Raw genomic sequence first — 17,762 nt, 5'->3', positions numbered from 1 at the left:
AGCACTCCTCACCTGTATAATGCTGAGAATGTCATCGTAGCTCAGGTGCTCCCTCTGACAGTTGACCAGGAAGTCGTTGAGCTGAGGGATGGCCAAGCCCAGGACGCCCAGTGACGCGTTCTCCACGCCCGTCCCGTTGGTCACGATGCTGGCGGCGGCGATCGCGTCCGAGATCTGCTTCTGGTTGTCCGACATTTGATGCCTGGTTCGGATGAACATGTTGAGGTCGGAGCCGTTGCGAGTCAGAAGGTCTTTAGAAGAGTTGGAAGGCAATTAGAACAGCGGGGATGTTTGTGTAGGTGGTATTGTTTATTGTTAGTACCAAGGTCTGGTTGGAGGCCCACATCCCTGTCATCAATCTTCAGGCTCGTGTAGAGAGGAGCCGACTCTGGAGTGGAACGACTGCAAGGGACGGCGAATGTGTCGAAAAGCTCCTTCAGGTCCTTTCTGCTCCGGATACTGGTCGCAAACAAAAATGAATAAAGTCACTTCAGCAAATGATTTGATGTAAAAATCCAAGCATCTTACCTGAAAGACTTGAAGAGTTCAACAAACTCGATGAAGCTCATGGTGCTGTCAGAGATCATAAGGTTCTGGAAACCTTTGAAACAGCCTTTGCCACGGCCGTGCCATGACCTGCTGCTCCACGCCCTGTTCACCACAAACATATTCACTAAATAGTCTAAAATTAATCTATGGATGACTCTAAGTCAACATACCCTGGCTGAGCCTTGGTAGTCCCCGAAAGAACTGGAGAGGATTGTTGGCGGGACTGGTTGGAACTGGCCATACTGGAGGAGGATGAAGAGGAGGAGGAAGTGGCAAGCAGTCCAGGACTTCCTTTAGAGTTGAGGGAAAAGCTGTCATCTGTAGAGGTTGAAAACCATCAAGGCTAAACATGAATGCATTGACTTGGTATGGCCTCCAATGATCAGCTTAAGCTTCATTTGCAAACTCTGAAGATGTAAAGGTCACCTGGATCTTCTTGGTCTATGCTGTCCGACTCCGGCCCGTTCCGATAGAATCCCTCTTTGCAGCTGCGCGTTTTCCTGGAAGTCATCTCGTCATCGGTGGCATCCCCGCTGTCTCCCTACAAACAAGTCAACGAGATTAAATAAATGCTAACTAACCATCAAAAAAGGCCAACAAACATTCACCAGCATAGGAATACTAACCCTAACAAGGGCTTTCTTCTTCTTCTTAGCCTTGTCATTGATTCCAAGTGGGCTGCTTTTGGGGGTCCCCGATTTCTCCCCTCCACTTGCACCCATGTTCCACCTGCGCCCACCGAACAGCTCGATGGCTTGGGCCAGCGTCGGGCCTTCATATCGACCTTCCTCCTGACCAACAGAAGAACAAAAGTAAAGAAACTGAAATGAAATGAAACGGATGAAACTACATACCTGATACAGACTGACATACTGCCTCCTCAGCCACTGCAACCGCTGATCCGGAAACTTCTTCAGCTTCCTGCTCGCATTCACCAACTCTGACAGACCCTTGTAAAGCATTTGTGCGGTCTGGTTGGGGGCCACAAAGTGCAGCAGTCTGTTGAATGTGGCACAGGATCAAGAGGGTTTTAATTCAAGGGCCACGTTCACCCAAATTGATCTCAAATGGGCCGGACCAGTATGTCTTAATGAGCCATAAATAATAACATGTCAAAACATTTCCTGTTTTTCTTTTTTTTGGTGGAAGTAATTACAAGACCGTTATTGAAGTGGCCATCAGTGCGACTCCAGTGGACAAAATTAGCAACAAAAGTCCATTTTCGTGAAAAACTGAAAGTTTGTGTTCTGTCTTCATGAGCCAGATTGAGCTCCATGATGGGCCGGTTCTGGCCCGCGGGCCATATCTTTGACACCCCATGCATTTACACTATACAGCAGGGGTGGGCAATCTCGATCTTCGAGGGCCGGAGTACTGCAGGTTTTGCAGGGTTCCCTCTTCCAAAACGAGCTGTTTTCAATCAACGGGGTCGTTATCAGTCTTAGGCAGAGCTTGCTGATGAGCAGATCATATATCAGCTGTGTTGGAGAAGGCCAACATCCAAAACCTGCAGGACTACGGCCCTCGAGGACCGAGATTGCCAATCCCTGCTATACAGGGTGTCCTAAAAGTCACGATACACTTCCTTTACACAAATTCTTCCCAGGTATGTAAACTGATTGGCATAAATATAAAATAATTAAAGGTCTAACAAGAAAACAAATCAGGAAGAAAGACGAAAAAGAAATATACATAAAATTGAACGTACAGTAATATAGCTAAGCAAGTGTCGACCTGTTGTCGGTGGTAGCGAGGCCGTAGAGGAGGCTGAGGCCGTTCTCCTCCACCGTCATCTGGCTCAGTTTGTTCTGCAAACACACCGCGTGGACGTCCACTCCCTGGTGACCCAGGAACACAGCCTGGAAGTGCATACGCGCACACAATTACCATTCCGTTTTTTTTTTGGTTTGTTTGTTTTTTAAATCAACCAAAATTACAACAACTCTGTCATGTCACTGTGGATTTTCAAGAGACGGACCTTCACCACTCCGAGGTCCAGCAGACCTTCTGCCAGTCCTGCCACCACAGTCTGTCCCAGTCCGAGTGGTTGCTCCGCGGGAGAGACGCCTCCATTCTGAGGCTTCCCTGCCATACGTTTACAAAATGTTTGCCACAGGAAATTGCCACTGGCCTCATATTGCTATTTACAACTAGTTACAGTAAACATGAATTTATTTGACTAAACGTAATGGAGAAAAGGTGATAACTGGTTAACTGTACTAAAACTTTACAATGCGAGCCCGAGGACGTTTTGACCTTTTGTGTTTGAGCTCCTCTTTAATTCCGAAGTTGACGATAGTTCCAATGTTATATGCAAGTGATGCCTAATAATCACCCCAAGTGAGTGTGGTGTTGTCAGGCTGGAGTCTTAGCAGACAGCGTGCTGTCGAGTGGCTGTCCTGGTCGTAGTGGATGACGGTGGCGCCTTGCAGGAGGAACTGGTGAACGTCTGGTTGCAGGGACAACACGTACCTTTAGAAAAAAAATAGAAAAGAAAAACGATTGAATTCTGTGTCATCTTTGCTATGCGTGTGCGTGCGAGTGTTTGGACTGAGGGTTAAGCTGATAATAGCGCTTGTGTGTGACTGGGAGTGCTTTCTATTCGAGGAGATGTTTTCTTGACTCATAACTTTCCTTCCACCTTTTCTTAATGGCGCTCGCCTCTTACCAAGGAATGAGCTCAGTGCCGTGGCAAAAAGCTCTGTGCGTCTCCTCGGTGCCCTGGAACTCCATCTCGTTAGCCTCTGATGACAGGTCGCCTTCGGAATCGGACAGGTCGCCTACCATGAACCTGGAAATGCAGCACGGGAGAACGGAGAAGCCGGCTCATTTGAATAATTCTGTCATTACAAACAGGGCAAATGCTCCAAAAAAAATAAAGGGAATGCGCTTATGCTAAGATCAAGGTAACGTCCACAATACGGCATCAAAATGCAAAACGGTAACATCCAAGTGCTGACGCATCATGCCACACTGCAAAAAGATTCACGGCTAATAACAGGCCGGAAGTTCAGACCATGCTGATGCTCGCTGGCGATGTTCATAAAACTGTAACAAGCCACTTACGAGACAGGTTTAGATTCTTGTGACGTCCTAAATGACTGGGAGCTGGAACAGTAGATGTTTTTTTTTAGGAAAAAACACAAATGACAAGATGTGAGAGAATGAGGTGTGTAAAAAAAATAAAAAATAAAAAAAATAAAAATCAGGACTCTTGATAACACAGGAAAAGAAACAAAACTTAAGTCCGCTTGTTATCCTGTGCACTAAAAACAACAATAACTCAGAGTCAAAGAAAACCATCCAGAAGCAGGGAAGATAAAGCAGGTTTCCTTTGCAGAAACAGCGCAGGCCACATGAGGGAATTACGTCCAAATTCCAGCCAGTGTCATCAACTGCACGCCATCAGTGGCGTGAAAAGGAGCAGAAGTCTGCTCCTTCCTGGCTTGACGGGAAACGAACCTGCTAGTTTTTTATTCTCTTGGATACCGCAACGGTTTCTGCTCTCATAAACAACCTGTGATTTTTTTGCCAGTTCACGTTTTTAGACTAACCTGGAGACTATTAAAAAAATAAATAAATAAATAAAATTAACAATGTATCATCAATTCCCATTAAAATGAATGGAAATTAATCTGTTCCAGCCTCCCTCGAAATTAAAAAAAAAAAAAATTTAAGAATTAAGCAGCTTCTTTTGGTGTGAACTACTTGGCCACTAGGGGTCAGTATAATACAGTCATACAGGCACAAATGAAGAGGAATTTCACAACTACAGTAAGTGAGTCAGTAAGCAGCTAGTCATTTTTCGCAGAGGATAAAGAATATATGTCTGTGAGAGAGTCTATCCATTAGCTCGTCTTTGGTTTTTCCCATTTTGTAAAACAAACAAACATCAAAATAGCCACTCCAATACTGACTGATAGCGGTAGCGGTCCCTGAGGGAGTTGGTTCTGGAAGCCGGAGCTGGACCAGAAGAAGAAGAAGGACTGGTGGAGGCCTCATCGGGATCCTCTGCCTCCAAACTGCGATTGCATGATCTGAAAACCACGTTAGCCGTTAACACTAGTGACTATACAAAAGTTAAAATCTGTTTCAGGTCACGACGTACCTAATAATCTGCAGAATGTTGCTGACGGTGGCTTCTTTCTCTGGGACGTGAAGACCGTCCATGCCGGCGCGAGACAGGAAGTTGTGCTGGCCGCTGTAGTCGGAGACAAACTGGAAAAGAAGCCGAGGAAGTGAGTGGAGTCGAATCATGAATGAGCATGCACACGGTCGAGTGTGTACCTCGATTGAGTCGTCAGTGTTATCCGCTGGCGTTTCAAGACTGATGATGCTGGCGGTGCCGTCCAATGCGTCACTAAGCTCTTTCAGGAACACCCCGCAGAAAGGTACCACCTATGTTTGGAGAGAAAACATTTGAACGGCTCAAATAAAAACAGTCAAAGAGGTGGGTAGTAATGTGCAATATTTACTTGTTTGCATTTATTTAAGTAACTTTTTGGATACATTGTACTTTGTTTTGTTTTCTGGGTTTGGTCGTGATGTTTGCAATGCGAGTCTGAGGGCATTTAGATGTCATTTTCAGTCGACAGCAAAGGGCGGTAGATTGATGAAAATGAATAGATTCATGCACTTAATTCTTATTTCAGGATTGCAATATTAAGAGGGGGCACAGTAAACATTTAATTGCAAAAAATGGCCTTTAGTTCCCTTTTAATAGCTTAAACTGTAAATACATCACCAACTCAATATAAATAAAACAGGCGAGGACTTCCATTAATTATTACTTATTATTTTATATTATTATTATTATTATTATTATTATTATTATTATATATTTTACTGGATAGATGGACATATATGGATATTATATTATATTTATATTATTTTATATTTCATTTTTATATTATTACATTGTATAACATATTATTATTATATTATTTTATATTTCACTGGATGGATGGACTTTAATGTTATTCAGTTATATTTATATTGTATTTTTAGATTATATTATTTTATATTTTACTGAATAGATGGACTTTTATGTTATTATAATTATTATATTTATAATATTTTAAATTTTATTTTTATATTATTACATTATATAATATATTTTGATTGTTTTATACATATTACATTTTAATTATTTTTCTATTATTACTTCTATTAACAATTGAGACTAAACCTCGATCCTCCCCAACATTCAAAGTCTGACGACAGACGACACAATGGGACGCAGCATTATAGTGGACTCACTTTGCATCCTGGGATATTGAGCGCCCTGGTGACGACCTTCTTATACTCCGAAGAGGTCTCGTGCTGCGCCATGGCGTCCTTCAGGCCTCTCATGGTCTCGATGTCCGACTGGTCCATGAACTGCCACATCTTCAGCACCTTGCGGGACCTGCAAAGCGGTCAACACACAACAACATTGTAGGTGCAACCACTGCAGGTGTACCGAGTGAGTGCTGTCCAACCTGAGTCCTGCCAGAAACTCCATGACGCCGTTGTAGTTGCCCATGTTCCAACAGGACTTGGCCACATGGACCAGGTAGGAGAACACGTCCCTCTTTTCTTCCATGGAGCTGGCAGTCAGCACCAACCATGTGACCCATGAACTCACCTGCAACACAGACGTGAATACAAGACTGTGTTTATACAAAAAAAAAAAAAAAAAAAACTTGTAAATTATGTAGGACCAAATAAATAAATAAAAGTGAAAATACAAACATATATATATAAAAAAAAAAACATAATTCAAAAATTAAATCCAAAAAATAAATATAAATAGAAATAAAAACACTGATTGGCTGGCAACCAGTTTAGTGTACCCCGCCTACTGCCCATAGCCAGCTGGGATAGGCTCCAGCACCCCCGTGACCCTTGTGAAGAGTTCGCGGTTAAGAAAATTGATGGGTGGATGGAAATAAAAACAACAATAAATATATACATAGAATTAAATATCAATCAGTAAATAAAAATGCTCTGCTCTCACATTTATTTATTTCATGCTGCAAGATGCTCTGTCAGGTCGAAATGTTATTTAAATGAGGGGGCGGTCTTAAGCTTGTCTTGGGTCGGGCTTGTTGTTTTTATTTCCATTTATATTTATTTTTTGTATTTAATGTTTGCATTATCTTTTTTTAATATCAGTTTTTATTTTCCATTTTAGTCATTTATTTATTTATTTATTTATAATTTTGGCAGTTTTGGTCCTCCATAGCAAATATTTTGTTACTCAACAAAACAATCCATTTTTGGGCAATGTCAAAATCAGTGTCAACTACTACAAACACGCACTTGAATGAAATCCAGATAAAACTGTGACATGTGCTATGTTTGCATATTTCATGTTGGTTTTATTTCCCGTTATCTATGAGCGTTAAAGACCAGCGAGAAGGGTTCATGGGCCCCCAAATTCTGGCAACTGCGCATACATCCCAAATGAAAACATGACATCATCATCATCGTTTATCGGCTGCATCGCACTGACGAACCCCAGGAAGTCACAAAAGACACAATGACAGCCCCCCCTGCTATGTACAGCTCTCACACTCACTCAGAGCTATGAGCTCTCAATCAGGCCGCTTCTCAGTCTCTAGGTATCTGTTACCGGTTACATAATAAGCCCGCCGTAGTCTCACTTCAAAGGAGCCAAATGAAGAGACGCGTGGAAATATGCAAATACAAACACACTTGCATTAGTTCATGATGAGGCTTCTCAACATATATCGATTTCACAAATGAGCCAGGATCAGTCAGAGAAACATGAACGACAACATCCTTGCAATGAACACATTCCCAAACTTTCCTATATGGCAGGTTCAGCAGACGCAGAGCATTGCGTGAAAGGTTAGGAAAGTTACTGCGAAGGTCCTAATCCTTCTCCAAACTGTCACATTTAACTTGCTCTCAGTGATATTTACTCCAGCTGACAAATACAAACATTTCAATTAGGTCATGCGGTGTCCAAATTTTTCCTTTGTCGCCTGCATACAGAGAAATTGGAGGCTGTAAGGGCCACTTTGACATTATCTAGCTTTATTAAATGCAATAAAAACAATCAAGCAGTTAGTTATTTTTAAGCATTTTTTTTCTTTTTTTTATTATTTTTTTTATAAAATCAAATCTATATTGAATGGATTTTCCTTTTCAAGCCCGATATCGATTAAAAAACCACAAATCGATTATTTTATTGCTCTTATCTTCCCATAAATTCTTAAGAAAATAGAATTTTAAATGCCAATTTTTTTTGTATCTTACCGTTTTCTTGAAATTTACTGTTCACGTGAATTTAAAAATATTTTCTTACATTTATGAAAGACCTGACTTATTTAACTTTAAGACAATTCGGAATCTTTTTAATTTATATTTACAATTATTGGATTGGTTTAGGAAAATATTTTCATCATTATCCTTGCTGATGTCAATTTTTGTGTAACACAAGTTATTAAAACACGTTATTTTCATAAACTAAATAATTTGACCAGTTCCTGCCTCCGCAAAATTTACTTTGGAATTTAATATTTGTGGAGTTTTTATCATGTACTTGACATTTTAGAATTGATGTGCCATAATTAAGATATCAGATGTGAATCAAATCGAAAAAAAAAAAAAATCTAAATCGAATCGAACTGAACTCTTGTGAATCGAAATCAAATCGACTGAGGAAATTAGAATCGATACCCAGCCCTCGTGATAAAGTTTGGGATTGTTCATGATTTGGGGGTGGCCCACAACAGATCGGCCACATTCACAACCAAAGAACGTGTCATAGGTAATAAAATGCAGCGTTTACAAATTAGACCTTGACACAGGCAGCAGAAAATTTACCTTATTCCATTCAATTACAAAGATAAATGTTGTTACTATTTTAGTTGTAAGTAGTTACTTTGCATATCTAGAAAAGAAAACCGTCTCAAGAGTTATTTTTTTTGTTTACGCTGAGGGCTGCTAGAAAATAGCTGAGGAGCCGGAAATGGCCCCCGGGTCATAGTTTGGACACCACCAGTGAATTAGGTGTGCAGTTGAGGTGAATCACATTTAACAAGGAATTTGACAGCAAAACAGCCACTGAAAATGAAATAACGTACGTAACTGTCGACTGTCACTATTGAATCCATTGGGTGCACTTTGTGATAGAAAAGATACAATTCTCAGACTCATTAAGTGAAATTGGCTAATTTCCCATAGCACATGGATGTGAATCACTTTGCCAATCTATTTATACCTTCTCTAAAATGCTCCGTATGTTGTCTGCAGCTTCCCAGCATGAGTGAGTGCGGCGAAACGGTTTCACCGAAACGCTCTCTCGCATAAGGCAAAGAAAGCTCTGTCAGCAGCCGGCTAGCGTTACTCTCGCCATCTCGACTCCTCTGACCAACTGCGGCGCCTTTTTTTTTTTTTTTTTTTGAGTTGGCATCTCCTCTGTTATCCCATAACGGTGAGAGGGGAAGCGCGCCCACGCCGTGTCAATGCGATCGAATTGGCCGGTGAGCGTGTCCGACGGGGAAAAGTAATACAGGGCAGGAGATCCAATGCGAAAAGTGACACTTGCCTCACTCACACATGCAGAGAGAGGCTACAGCACTGATCCGCGGTCACTTTGATGTTTTGTGTCTGTCGCCGTCTGCGCAAGTGTTATTAGCTGAGCTATGAGGATCGGCCTCTCTTTGATGGACGTATTGCGTAACCGTTGATGACATGGACAAACTAACAACAAACTGCAAAGCTTGTAATATAAACACTGCAGTGGCTAAAAAAGCACATCCTGCTAAAGAAAAAAAAATGGATTAAAAAAATAAATAAAAAATCTTTAAATAACTGTTGAAATTTATTCCCACTCATACAGGCAACAGTTTATGGCCTGTGCGATTTAAGACTGTTTGACACTGTTTACAACTCGGCCTTCCTCCTCGCTAATGGCGGTTTCCGGCTCTGTCTGTCATACGAACAAGCCCAAATTATTACACCAAAACTTTTACGCATCATAAAATCTATACGGTGGTGCCTCGAGATACGAACGACCCAACTAATAAGTTCTTCAAGGTTCAACTTTTGATTGCTGCAGTTGTACTGGGTCAGTTGTGAAATTCTTCTTTGTGTGTCGCTTGTGTCTGGATTATACTGCCCCCAGTTGGCCAAGGCGAGCACAACGGAAGGAGAAAAAAAATGACCATATATGGAAGTCAACAACTCACATACGGGGAATTTTGTGTTTTTCGGCGTCTCCCGGTGCCTTACATGAAAAGCAGTTTATGTCAGAGGCCTGCAAGGTGACATCATTGCCTATCAGTCTCTGTCTCATTTCCCCAATTTTTTTTTCTGCCCTCCACCCATGTTTATTCAAAGAGTCACTCGCCAGGCACGGCAAAAGAGCGTGCGCCTTAGTCTACTCACACCTCCTTGCTGGTGTACACAGTTGAGTCAAATAGTGGTTAGTAGTAGGGCTGTGTGCAATTAATCCAATTTCAATTACAAGTTCAATTTCAATTATCACTCTCCACAATTACAAAATCAACATAATAAAAAAAAGATTATTAATACGAATTTTGAGTTGTTTAAATTTATACATTTGCACCTTTTTAATTTTTTTAAACTAATTAAAAGTAAAAAAAAAAATAATAATAATCCAAAAAGAACTTGCATAATTATAGTGTTTCAAATAATTGTATTTGTCTTAATATTTTTTAACTTTTTCTACAAAATAAATAAATAAATGATCTTCCTAATCGTGATTTCAATTATTTCCAAAAATAATTGGGATTAATACATTTTGAGTTGTTTAAATTTATACATTTGGACCTTTTTAAAATTGTTAAAATTACTAAAGTTAAAAAAAAATCATCCAAAAGGAACTTGCATAATTATAGTATTTCAAATAATTTTATTTGTCTTAATATTTTTAATTTTGTAGTTTAGATTTGTACCAAAAAAAAAAAAGATCATCCTAATCGTGATTTCATTTATTATCAAAAATAATATCCAAAAGGAATTTGCATAATTAGTGTTTCAAATAATTTTGTCTTAATGTTTTTAATGTTGTTTTGTCCCCCCCGCAAAAAACAAAACAAAACAAAAAAAAAAGATCACCCTAATCAATTATTACCAAAATGATCACAATGAATATTTTCTTCATAATCGAGTCTGCCTAGTTAGCAGTGATAGCACAAAACCTTTTGGCTTTTACTCGAAAGCAAAAAAAAATTAATTTCAGGAAAAGTCTACTAGAATAGCTGAACTTTAATTGGGGTTTGGAGGCACTTTCAAAGGTGGCATGTGTGCTGGCAAAAATTCAAATTCACACAGTGGGTGTGTACACTTTTGCAAACACATTATTTTCACTTTTTTTTCTCAATTAATCCGTACGGTTATAGCCAACAATGTTGTGAAAATGTATTTTTGTCAATTTTTTTATATTCTCAAAAAACTGACATTTCAACAAGGGTGTGTAGACTTCTGTCTGACTTATCTTAAATTTCTGACCTCATTGAAGCGGGCCACCAGGTCCTCCACGGCATTACTGCGCTGAGCTGTCTGGCTGGGCATGCAGGGGGCCGACAGCGAGGCCTTGAGGTTGGGGTGCCGCCTGCTTTGACTCTCCGGGCTGCCCAGGTCTCGCGTCAGAAAGCACAAGTAGTCCAAGGGGAACACCTGCGGCGCCGAGAGGAACCACAACGCCAGTATTAAGAAGACCGCGATGCCGGGCGTCAGAAAACCTTTTTTTTTTCTTTTTTCTTTTTTACACGTCCCACCCGCTGGTACAGCTGCTGCTCTTGCTGGGTGATGATGCAGGCGATCTCCTCGGGGAACTGCACGAGGTGTCGCAGCTCGGCCAGCTCCTTGCTGATGCCGCTGATGCTGGCGGGAAGAGCGCTGCTGGTCATGCTGTTGGCCAGCTGACGCTCTGCAGGCGGGGGGGGGGGAGACGCAAGATAAAACAAGATTGGACAAAGCCGAAAAAGCTCTTGTTGGTTGTCTGGAAATGCTAATTTGGAGTGGAGATTGCTACCAAGCTCGCTGACAAACTCGCTGGCTAGCCGTACGTATCTATCTCTCTCTCTCTCTCTCTACATATCTATCGAGCTCATACGTGTGATACGTGTATTGTAATGAGGCCCGCAACGATATATTGCCGCATCGATTTTTTTGAGCACAAACCTAGTGTCTATCTAGCTCTATCTTTCTGTCCATCTACGTATCTATCTTGCGCTATCGAGCTAGCGCTATTTATCTATCTATCTATCTATCTGCTCTCAAATCTGATCTTGAAATGCGTTACTTGCTCCTCCTGTCTGCACCTTGACCACCAGGGGGCAGATTTTCGCAACTGTACAAGAGAACTGTCAAGAACATGGGGTGTCCATATTTCAAAAACTGCCAAAACAGCAAACATACTGTGACAAAATTGTAATTCAGCCTCTATTTCCGACACAATTCCTCATTTTAAAACCAAATTTATCTATTTTTTTTTTTTTTTAAATCACCTGTCGGTTCTTGTGTTTTGATTTCAGCTCAGTCCGTGAATGCACACACGGAGGACCGCACTATTGTCCTCAGTGCGTTGTTTTTATTCAGATTCACAATCGGCGTTTTCTGGATGAGCCGTTTGCTGTAATGAGATGCGCATTTAAAAATTTTTTTAAAAAAGCGATGGCCAAACAAATGACACGCACCGCCTTCTGCTCATTGTCAGCACGCGGGCGCGCACGTCAAAATAATGCTTGCGTACACAACGCCGGCACACACACTTACGCAGTGTCCCCGGCAACCCTTGAGACGGACGGTGAGTTGCCACGGCAACAGCAGCGGCACCGCTCCCTGCGAAAACCTAATCTCATTATTATTATTATTATTATTATTATTATTAATTTCTTTTATTATACTATTATATTTATTTACATATAAATATACTACAAAAAAAACAAGAGCAGATTCAGAATAAGTGCACAAAAATCATCTGGAAAAGTCTACTTAAAAAATGTAATAGAAGTTTGTTGACCAATGTGATTTGTTTCTCATCAATTTATCGGCAAGCCTCTGATTTGGAAAACTGACGGCGCCTCAAAGGAGATGGATATGAATTTCATGACTAATCAATTATTTATTTATTCCTTCTTTGCTTCGTAGAGACAATCAAACAGACAATCAAAACGGCGACGACACGCGAGTGAGAGGCTCAGCGGAAAAGGATGAAACACATTCGTCCCAAGATGCGGCTGTACTTATTCCACCTAATGAATAAAAATGCACCTCGACATTTGTATTGACTCTAAAGAGGACCCTTGAGGTTCTGGCCAGGGAGTACGAGGTCAAGTTGTATTTTACAATATTAAAAATGTGCATAATTTCACAAGTTACTTCATGTTAAAGATTAGATAGCCCTTAATATGAAAAGAGAAGAAAAAAAAAGAAAAATGCACTGAGCTGTCACCAACGTCTTACAAATGCAATTATGCCATCTAGTGGCAGAAAAATGACCAACACAAATCAATATCGCACTCGTTTTTTGCTCAAACTCAATTTTATGAATTATTAAGAAATTACGTTTTAAAAAGTTTTTATGTTAACTCATTCACTCCCAGCCATTTTCATTGAAGCAACCCCCTTCGCTCCCGGCTGTTTTACTCGATTTTGACTGATTTTTCAACGCCCTCAGAATATGTGTTCTATTGATATAAAAACATGGAACCGACCAAAAGAAAGATTAGAGCCTCTTCTCTCATCCGAAAAAAAAAGTATATTTATATCTGCTTCAATTTTGCAGCAATTAGAATATAGCGACATTTCATCATTATTCACAAATTTGTTTAAAACTGCGGGGAAAATTGCTTGCTGCAACATCGACCTAGTTGATCTCTTATACTTTGCTGCCACCTGTTGGCCGCTTTTGTAATAACTACAACTGCTTCAACCGTTCTTTTCGGATCCGACGCTGCGTCAAAGTCTTCTGTATGCTCTAGCATAAAAAAAATTTATAATAATAAAATAAAATAAAAACAAAACAAAACAAAAAAAAACAAAAACGTATTAATACGTCTTTGGGACACTGGTAATATTTTTACATTTTTGGGCGCAAATTAGTTAACAAGAGCATGAAAACTTAGGAAAAAGTATGTTATTGTAACCTGGATTGGCTGGCAATCAGTTCAGGCTGTACCCTGCCTACTGCCTGAAGCCTGCTGGGATAGGCTCCAGCACCCCCGCGACCCTTGTGAGGAATGAGCGGTTAAGATGGATGGATGGATGGATGTTATTGTAAATGTTAGTGGACATTTAAAAAAAAATTTGCGATCAATCGTGAGTTAACTATTGAAGTCATGCGATTAATTACACCCATAATTATATACAGTTAAGTATTATTGTAAAATAAGTGAAATAATTAAACTACATTCGTGATGGATGTTACGGTTGATTAATCTTGTGAATGTTTTGTTCAGAAATACCATCCACTCAATATCAACTAACAATGGACTCCTATTCAAGTGCTGTTAAGGGACTTCTGGAAAAAAATAATCAATAGGGCAGGAAATGAGAAACTTTTAGAGTGGTCTTGTCTTGATGGCTTTATGCATCATAATTTATTCATATCAAGCATAAAGCGATCCAACAAACAACTGACGCTGACCCCCCCCCCCAAAAAAAAAAAACGTCAATCTTCATAACTTACCGATTCATCTCACCAGGTGGTCACCGAGAGTAAATTTACATTTTCCCAGAAAATGTCACAGCGACCCAAAACTCAAATACTAGGAAAGATCTTTATATAACACCTAGTTCCTCGCTTCGCCCGTTGATCTGTCAGTCTAGCGTCTAGTCCTTGGAAGATAACACGTACACTTGAAAGGAGTCCACCCGCACACACGTTCCCGCGAAAAACCATCAACACATTATAAACGGACTTATAAGAAGACACGTCCGCATGCACGCTGCATTCAAAAGATGTCTCGAACGCTATCGACACGACACATCACGGTTCCCATTCGCACCTGATTTGAACGCACAACAACATGGTGCATTCACAAGCAAAATGGAGTCAAATACAAACGTGTAAAATGACATTCCGACCGTGTTTTTGTGTATATTTTTAGTTTGGAGTTGTCAAGTGTGTTACTGTATCCTTGAGGCCGCAATTAAAAGTGTGACCTTGTGTGGGTCAACGACGTGACTCGGTGACCGCAATGCACGACACGCCGTCACATCCGGCGCCGGTGTCGACAGGTCAAAACGTGCATGGCAACACAGTAAAAACAGAACCTGTTCACTGTGTATGTATATATATATATATATATATATATATATATATATATATACATATATTTATTTATTTATTTATTATTTATTTTTTAATCCAAAATGACAAACTAATTGATCGTCAAATGAATCAAGTAATTTAACTAGACTAAGTGCAATTTCTGGAAAAATTGCGTGGGAATGCTGAAAGCTGAATGTTAATAGGTGAATGCTAAGATTAATCATAAGAACAGTAAATATTTACATGAATATTACTCGTGGGCCAGCAATACAAAACAGACAAATGAAAAACAGAAAGTAAAGTGGTATCTTGACAATTAAGTGCAGTGGGAATGGTTGACTGTAGAGGTGGGCGGATCGATCCAAATATCGATATTATCGATACCAAGTTAGTATCGATATCGGATCGATACTGGCACTATATCGATCTTTAGTGCACTGCTGCAGATAACGGGCATGTCGGAGTAGTGTGTTTTGATCGTGTGACATCACGTGACTTAGTATATCTCATCTTTGTAGTCGATTGCATGAACATATACCGTATTGTACTTGAATTTTTTTTTTTTTGGTATGTTTTGTATGTTTTTTTTATATTTGTTGTTGTTTTGAGCAATATATGATAAAGTATTTGTTTAAATTTCTTTTCTTATGATCACTTGGTGCACTTTGTTTAAGAACGTTAAAAAATCTATTTTGTCATGGTTGGAATGTTTTTGGAGACGGAAAACATTGATAAAAAAAATATTTTCTATTTATCACTTAAAAAACACTTCTTCAAGGTTGAAATTTGATTGAGAATAAGTAATTCAATGATACAACTACCTCATTTTTTTTTAAATTACGTAGTATAATTTTCAAAACATATATCGGTATCAATGTCGGTGATACTGGCCCTGTATTTACTTGGTATCGGATCGATACCAAAATTGTCGTATCGCACACCACTAGTTGACTGGGCAATTATAAAGTTCACTTTTTTGGTACTGGTACCATAAAGGCTATTATTCTGAAATAGGAAAATGATGTCATTTCGGCCAGCACACCTGACAGCTGTTGAAAATCTGAATAATGAAGAAGCAGCTGTTACAAAACTATAAAGGTAGCAAAAAGGGGAAAAAAAACTGAAGATAAGCAAACCTCTGCCAAATATTTACTAACAAATCCGTTGAGTCATTTGCGAAGCCCCAGATTTGAGTTAGTCGACACATTTGAGAGCGGCTGGACTTACTGAACAGCTTGAGGTCCATTCGGTGTGAGTGCTTCATGACTGCCCGATGCAGCTGACCACTCCGCCTCCCCCGCGCTGACGCTTCAGTGGCGAGGTGCACCCGTGCGTGCTTGGAGCCGCCGCCGGCGCTGTGCTTTCCCCCCAGCAGCTGCTCTCTCTCGCTCTCATCGCTTCCTGTGCATCGCGCCTGGATCTATCTCCCTCTCTCTCTCTCTCTCTCTCTCTCTCTCGACCTCGCTCGCCCCTTCCCCTCGACAGTAAACACTCTTAACGTGTTCTTTCCCTCGACTACATTCGCTCCCTCTCTCTCTCTCCGTCTGTCTCGAACCCTGCCTACTAAACCCCCCCCGCGGGGTGCGCCATACATAGTTCACAGCCATGTGCTAGAGTTCCACCAAGCAGACAAACAATCACATGAAAGAATCGGCGCAAGCACAACAAGGGTTAGGCAACAAGGACATTGAATATGAAAATGAGTCACATTTCAGGAAAAATTGTTGCGTTACATCAGGGGTGTCCAAAATCTTCTTTTTGAGGACCTCAAGGGCCTGGATCGTTATTTTTTAAAAATTGCTATGTAACAGCTTTCTCTTCAAGGTGAGATGGCAAATAGTTTCGATTTTTCAAGATTTTAGGGTGGCCAAGGGTCCTCTACCCTGCTAGATGCACTCAGAACCAAAACAAGAGAAACTGTAGTAAGCTGAACATTTTAAAAATGGTTACTTCAGAAACATTTATGTGATATATTCATAAGTTGGGCTTTGACGCAGCATAAAGTCTTTACTCGCCAATGTTTCAAAGAAAAATTGTCTATTTTTTAAATTTTATTACTACTTTAGTCGTACTGTAAATAGTTTGGTTTTGCAAATGTAGAAATATCATTAAAAAATAAGTGCAATTTCTGGAGAAATTGTGTGGGAATGCTAAAAGCTAAGATTTGAATGCATGTGGAATGCTTATGAAGTAAATTGAGAGATAAATTATGAAATGATGACCTCCTGGTTACTGGACAATGCAGTATCAAACACCTGGTGATAACGACTTAGAAATAGTTCAATGTCTATCCCATTGGAAATGAATGGGGAAAAGTTGATATTTAGCGTTAAATTATGCGGATACGGTAAGTAATGTGGGATCAGATAATATTTACCTTGAATTTTTGAAGCAAGTTGAAATTTGAACAGTGTAAATTGGAAGTATTATGTGTTAGTTGGCCTGCGATTGGCTGGCAACCAGTCCAGGGTGTCCCCTGCCTACTGCCCAGAGCCAGCTGAGATAGGCGCCAGCACCCCCCGCGACCCTTGTGAGGAATAAGCGGTCAAGAAAATGGATGGATGGATGTGTTAGTTGTTACATGGCAAAAAAGTGTGGAGAATAAAAATCACAATAACATATGTGGGAATGCTTCAGCATTCCCACAACAATACGTATGAAATATATCAAATGTCAATTTTGAGTCTATTTCGGGGCCGCTGAAAAACAGGTGGCGGGCCATAAATGGCCTCTAGGCCATAGTTTGGACACACCCGCGTTGTGAGAGTTTTCTGAAATCGGACCATCTATGAAGGTGTTTTCATTGGCTGTGAAGAACGTGAGTAGAGAATAATAATAATATCAATGGCAAGTTATGTACACGTTTCCGACACTAATTTCTAGACTACATTCAGATCGAGTATTTTATGTCTTTTGGCTTTAACGGTTAACTTATCTGTGAATGGAGACACAAATC

General features: G+C 40.2%; 1 protein-coding gene across 4 annotated transcripts in view; it reads right to left on the bottom strand.

The window, feature by feature from the left end:
* plce1 (phospholipase C, epsilon 1) overlaps positions 1-17,762 on the bottom strand; it is a 58,235-nt gene that overhangs the window by 11,782 nt on the left and 28,691 nt on the right. For all 4 annotated transcript variants that reach the window (XR_013279468.1, XM_077502650.1, XM_077502651.1 and 1 more), the window contains 18 exons: positions 11,307-11,458; positions 11,038-11,205; positions 6,030-6,175; positions 5,809-5,956; positions 4,837-4,947; positions 4,658-4,767; positions 4,467-4,586; positions 3,218-3,340; positions 2,885-3,021; positions 2,528-2,634; positions 2,284-2,408; positions 1,404-1,548; positions 1,176-1,340; positions 976-1,090; positions 720-867; positions 529-651; positions 323-459; positions 13-251 (listed from right to left, as the gene is read on the bottom strand). Coding sequence is in view for 3 of the 4 variants with exons in the window: in XM_077502650.1 (XP_077358776.1) it covers positions 13-251; positions 323-459; positions 529-651; positions 720-867; positions 976-1,090; positions 1,176-1,340; positions 1,404-1,548; positions 2,284-2,408; positions 2,528-2,634; positions 2,885-3,021; positions 3,218-3,340; positions 4,467-4,586; positions 4,658-4,767; positions 4,837-4,947; positions 5,809-5,956; positions 6,030-6,175; positions 11,038-11,205; positions 11,307-11,458 (2,519 nt within the window). In the remaining variant the exon portion in view is untranslated. The remainder of the gene's footprint in view (positions 1-12; positions 252-322; positions 460-528; positions 652-719; positions 868-975; positions 1,091-1,175; positions 1,341-1,403; positions 1,549-2,283; positions 2,409-2,527; positions 2,635-2,884; positions 3,022-3,217; positions 3,341-4,466; positions 4,587-4,657; positions 4,768-4,836; positions 4,948-5,808; positions 5,957-6,029; positions 6,176-11,037; positions 11,206-11,306; positions 11,459-17,762) is intronic.

Source organism: Festucalex cinctus, chromosome 17 (genome assembly GCF_051991245.1).
Source record: "Festucalex cinctus isolate MCC-2025b chromosome 17, RoL_Fcin_1.0, whole genome shotgun sequence".
Classification (NCBI taxonomy): domain Eukaryota; kingdom Metazoa; phylum Chordata; class Actinopteri; order Syngnathiformes; family Syngnathidae; genus Festucalex; species Festucalex cinctus.
This window is presented reverse-complemented; position numbering and strand designations above follow the sequence as displayed.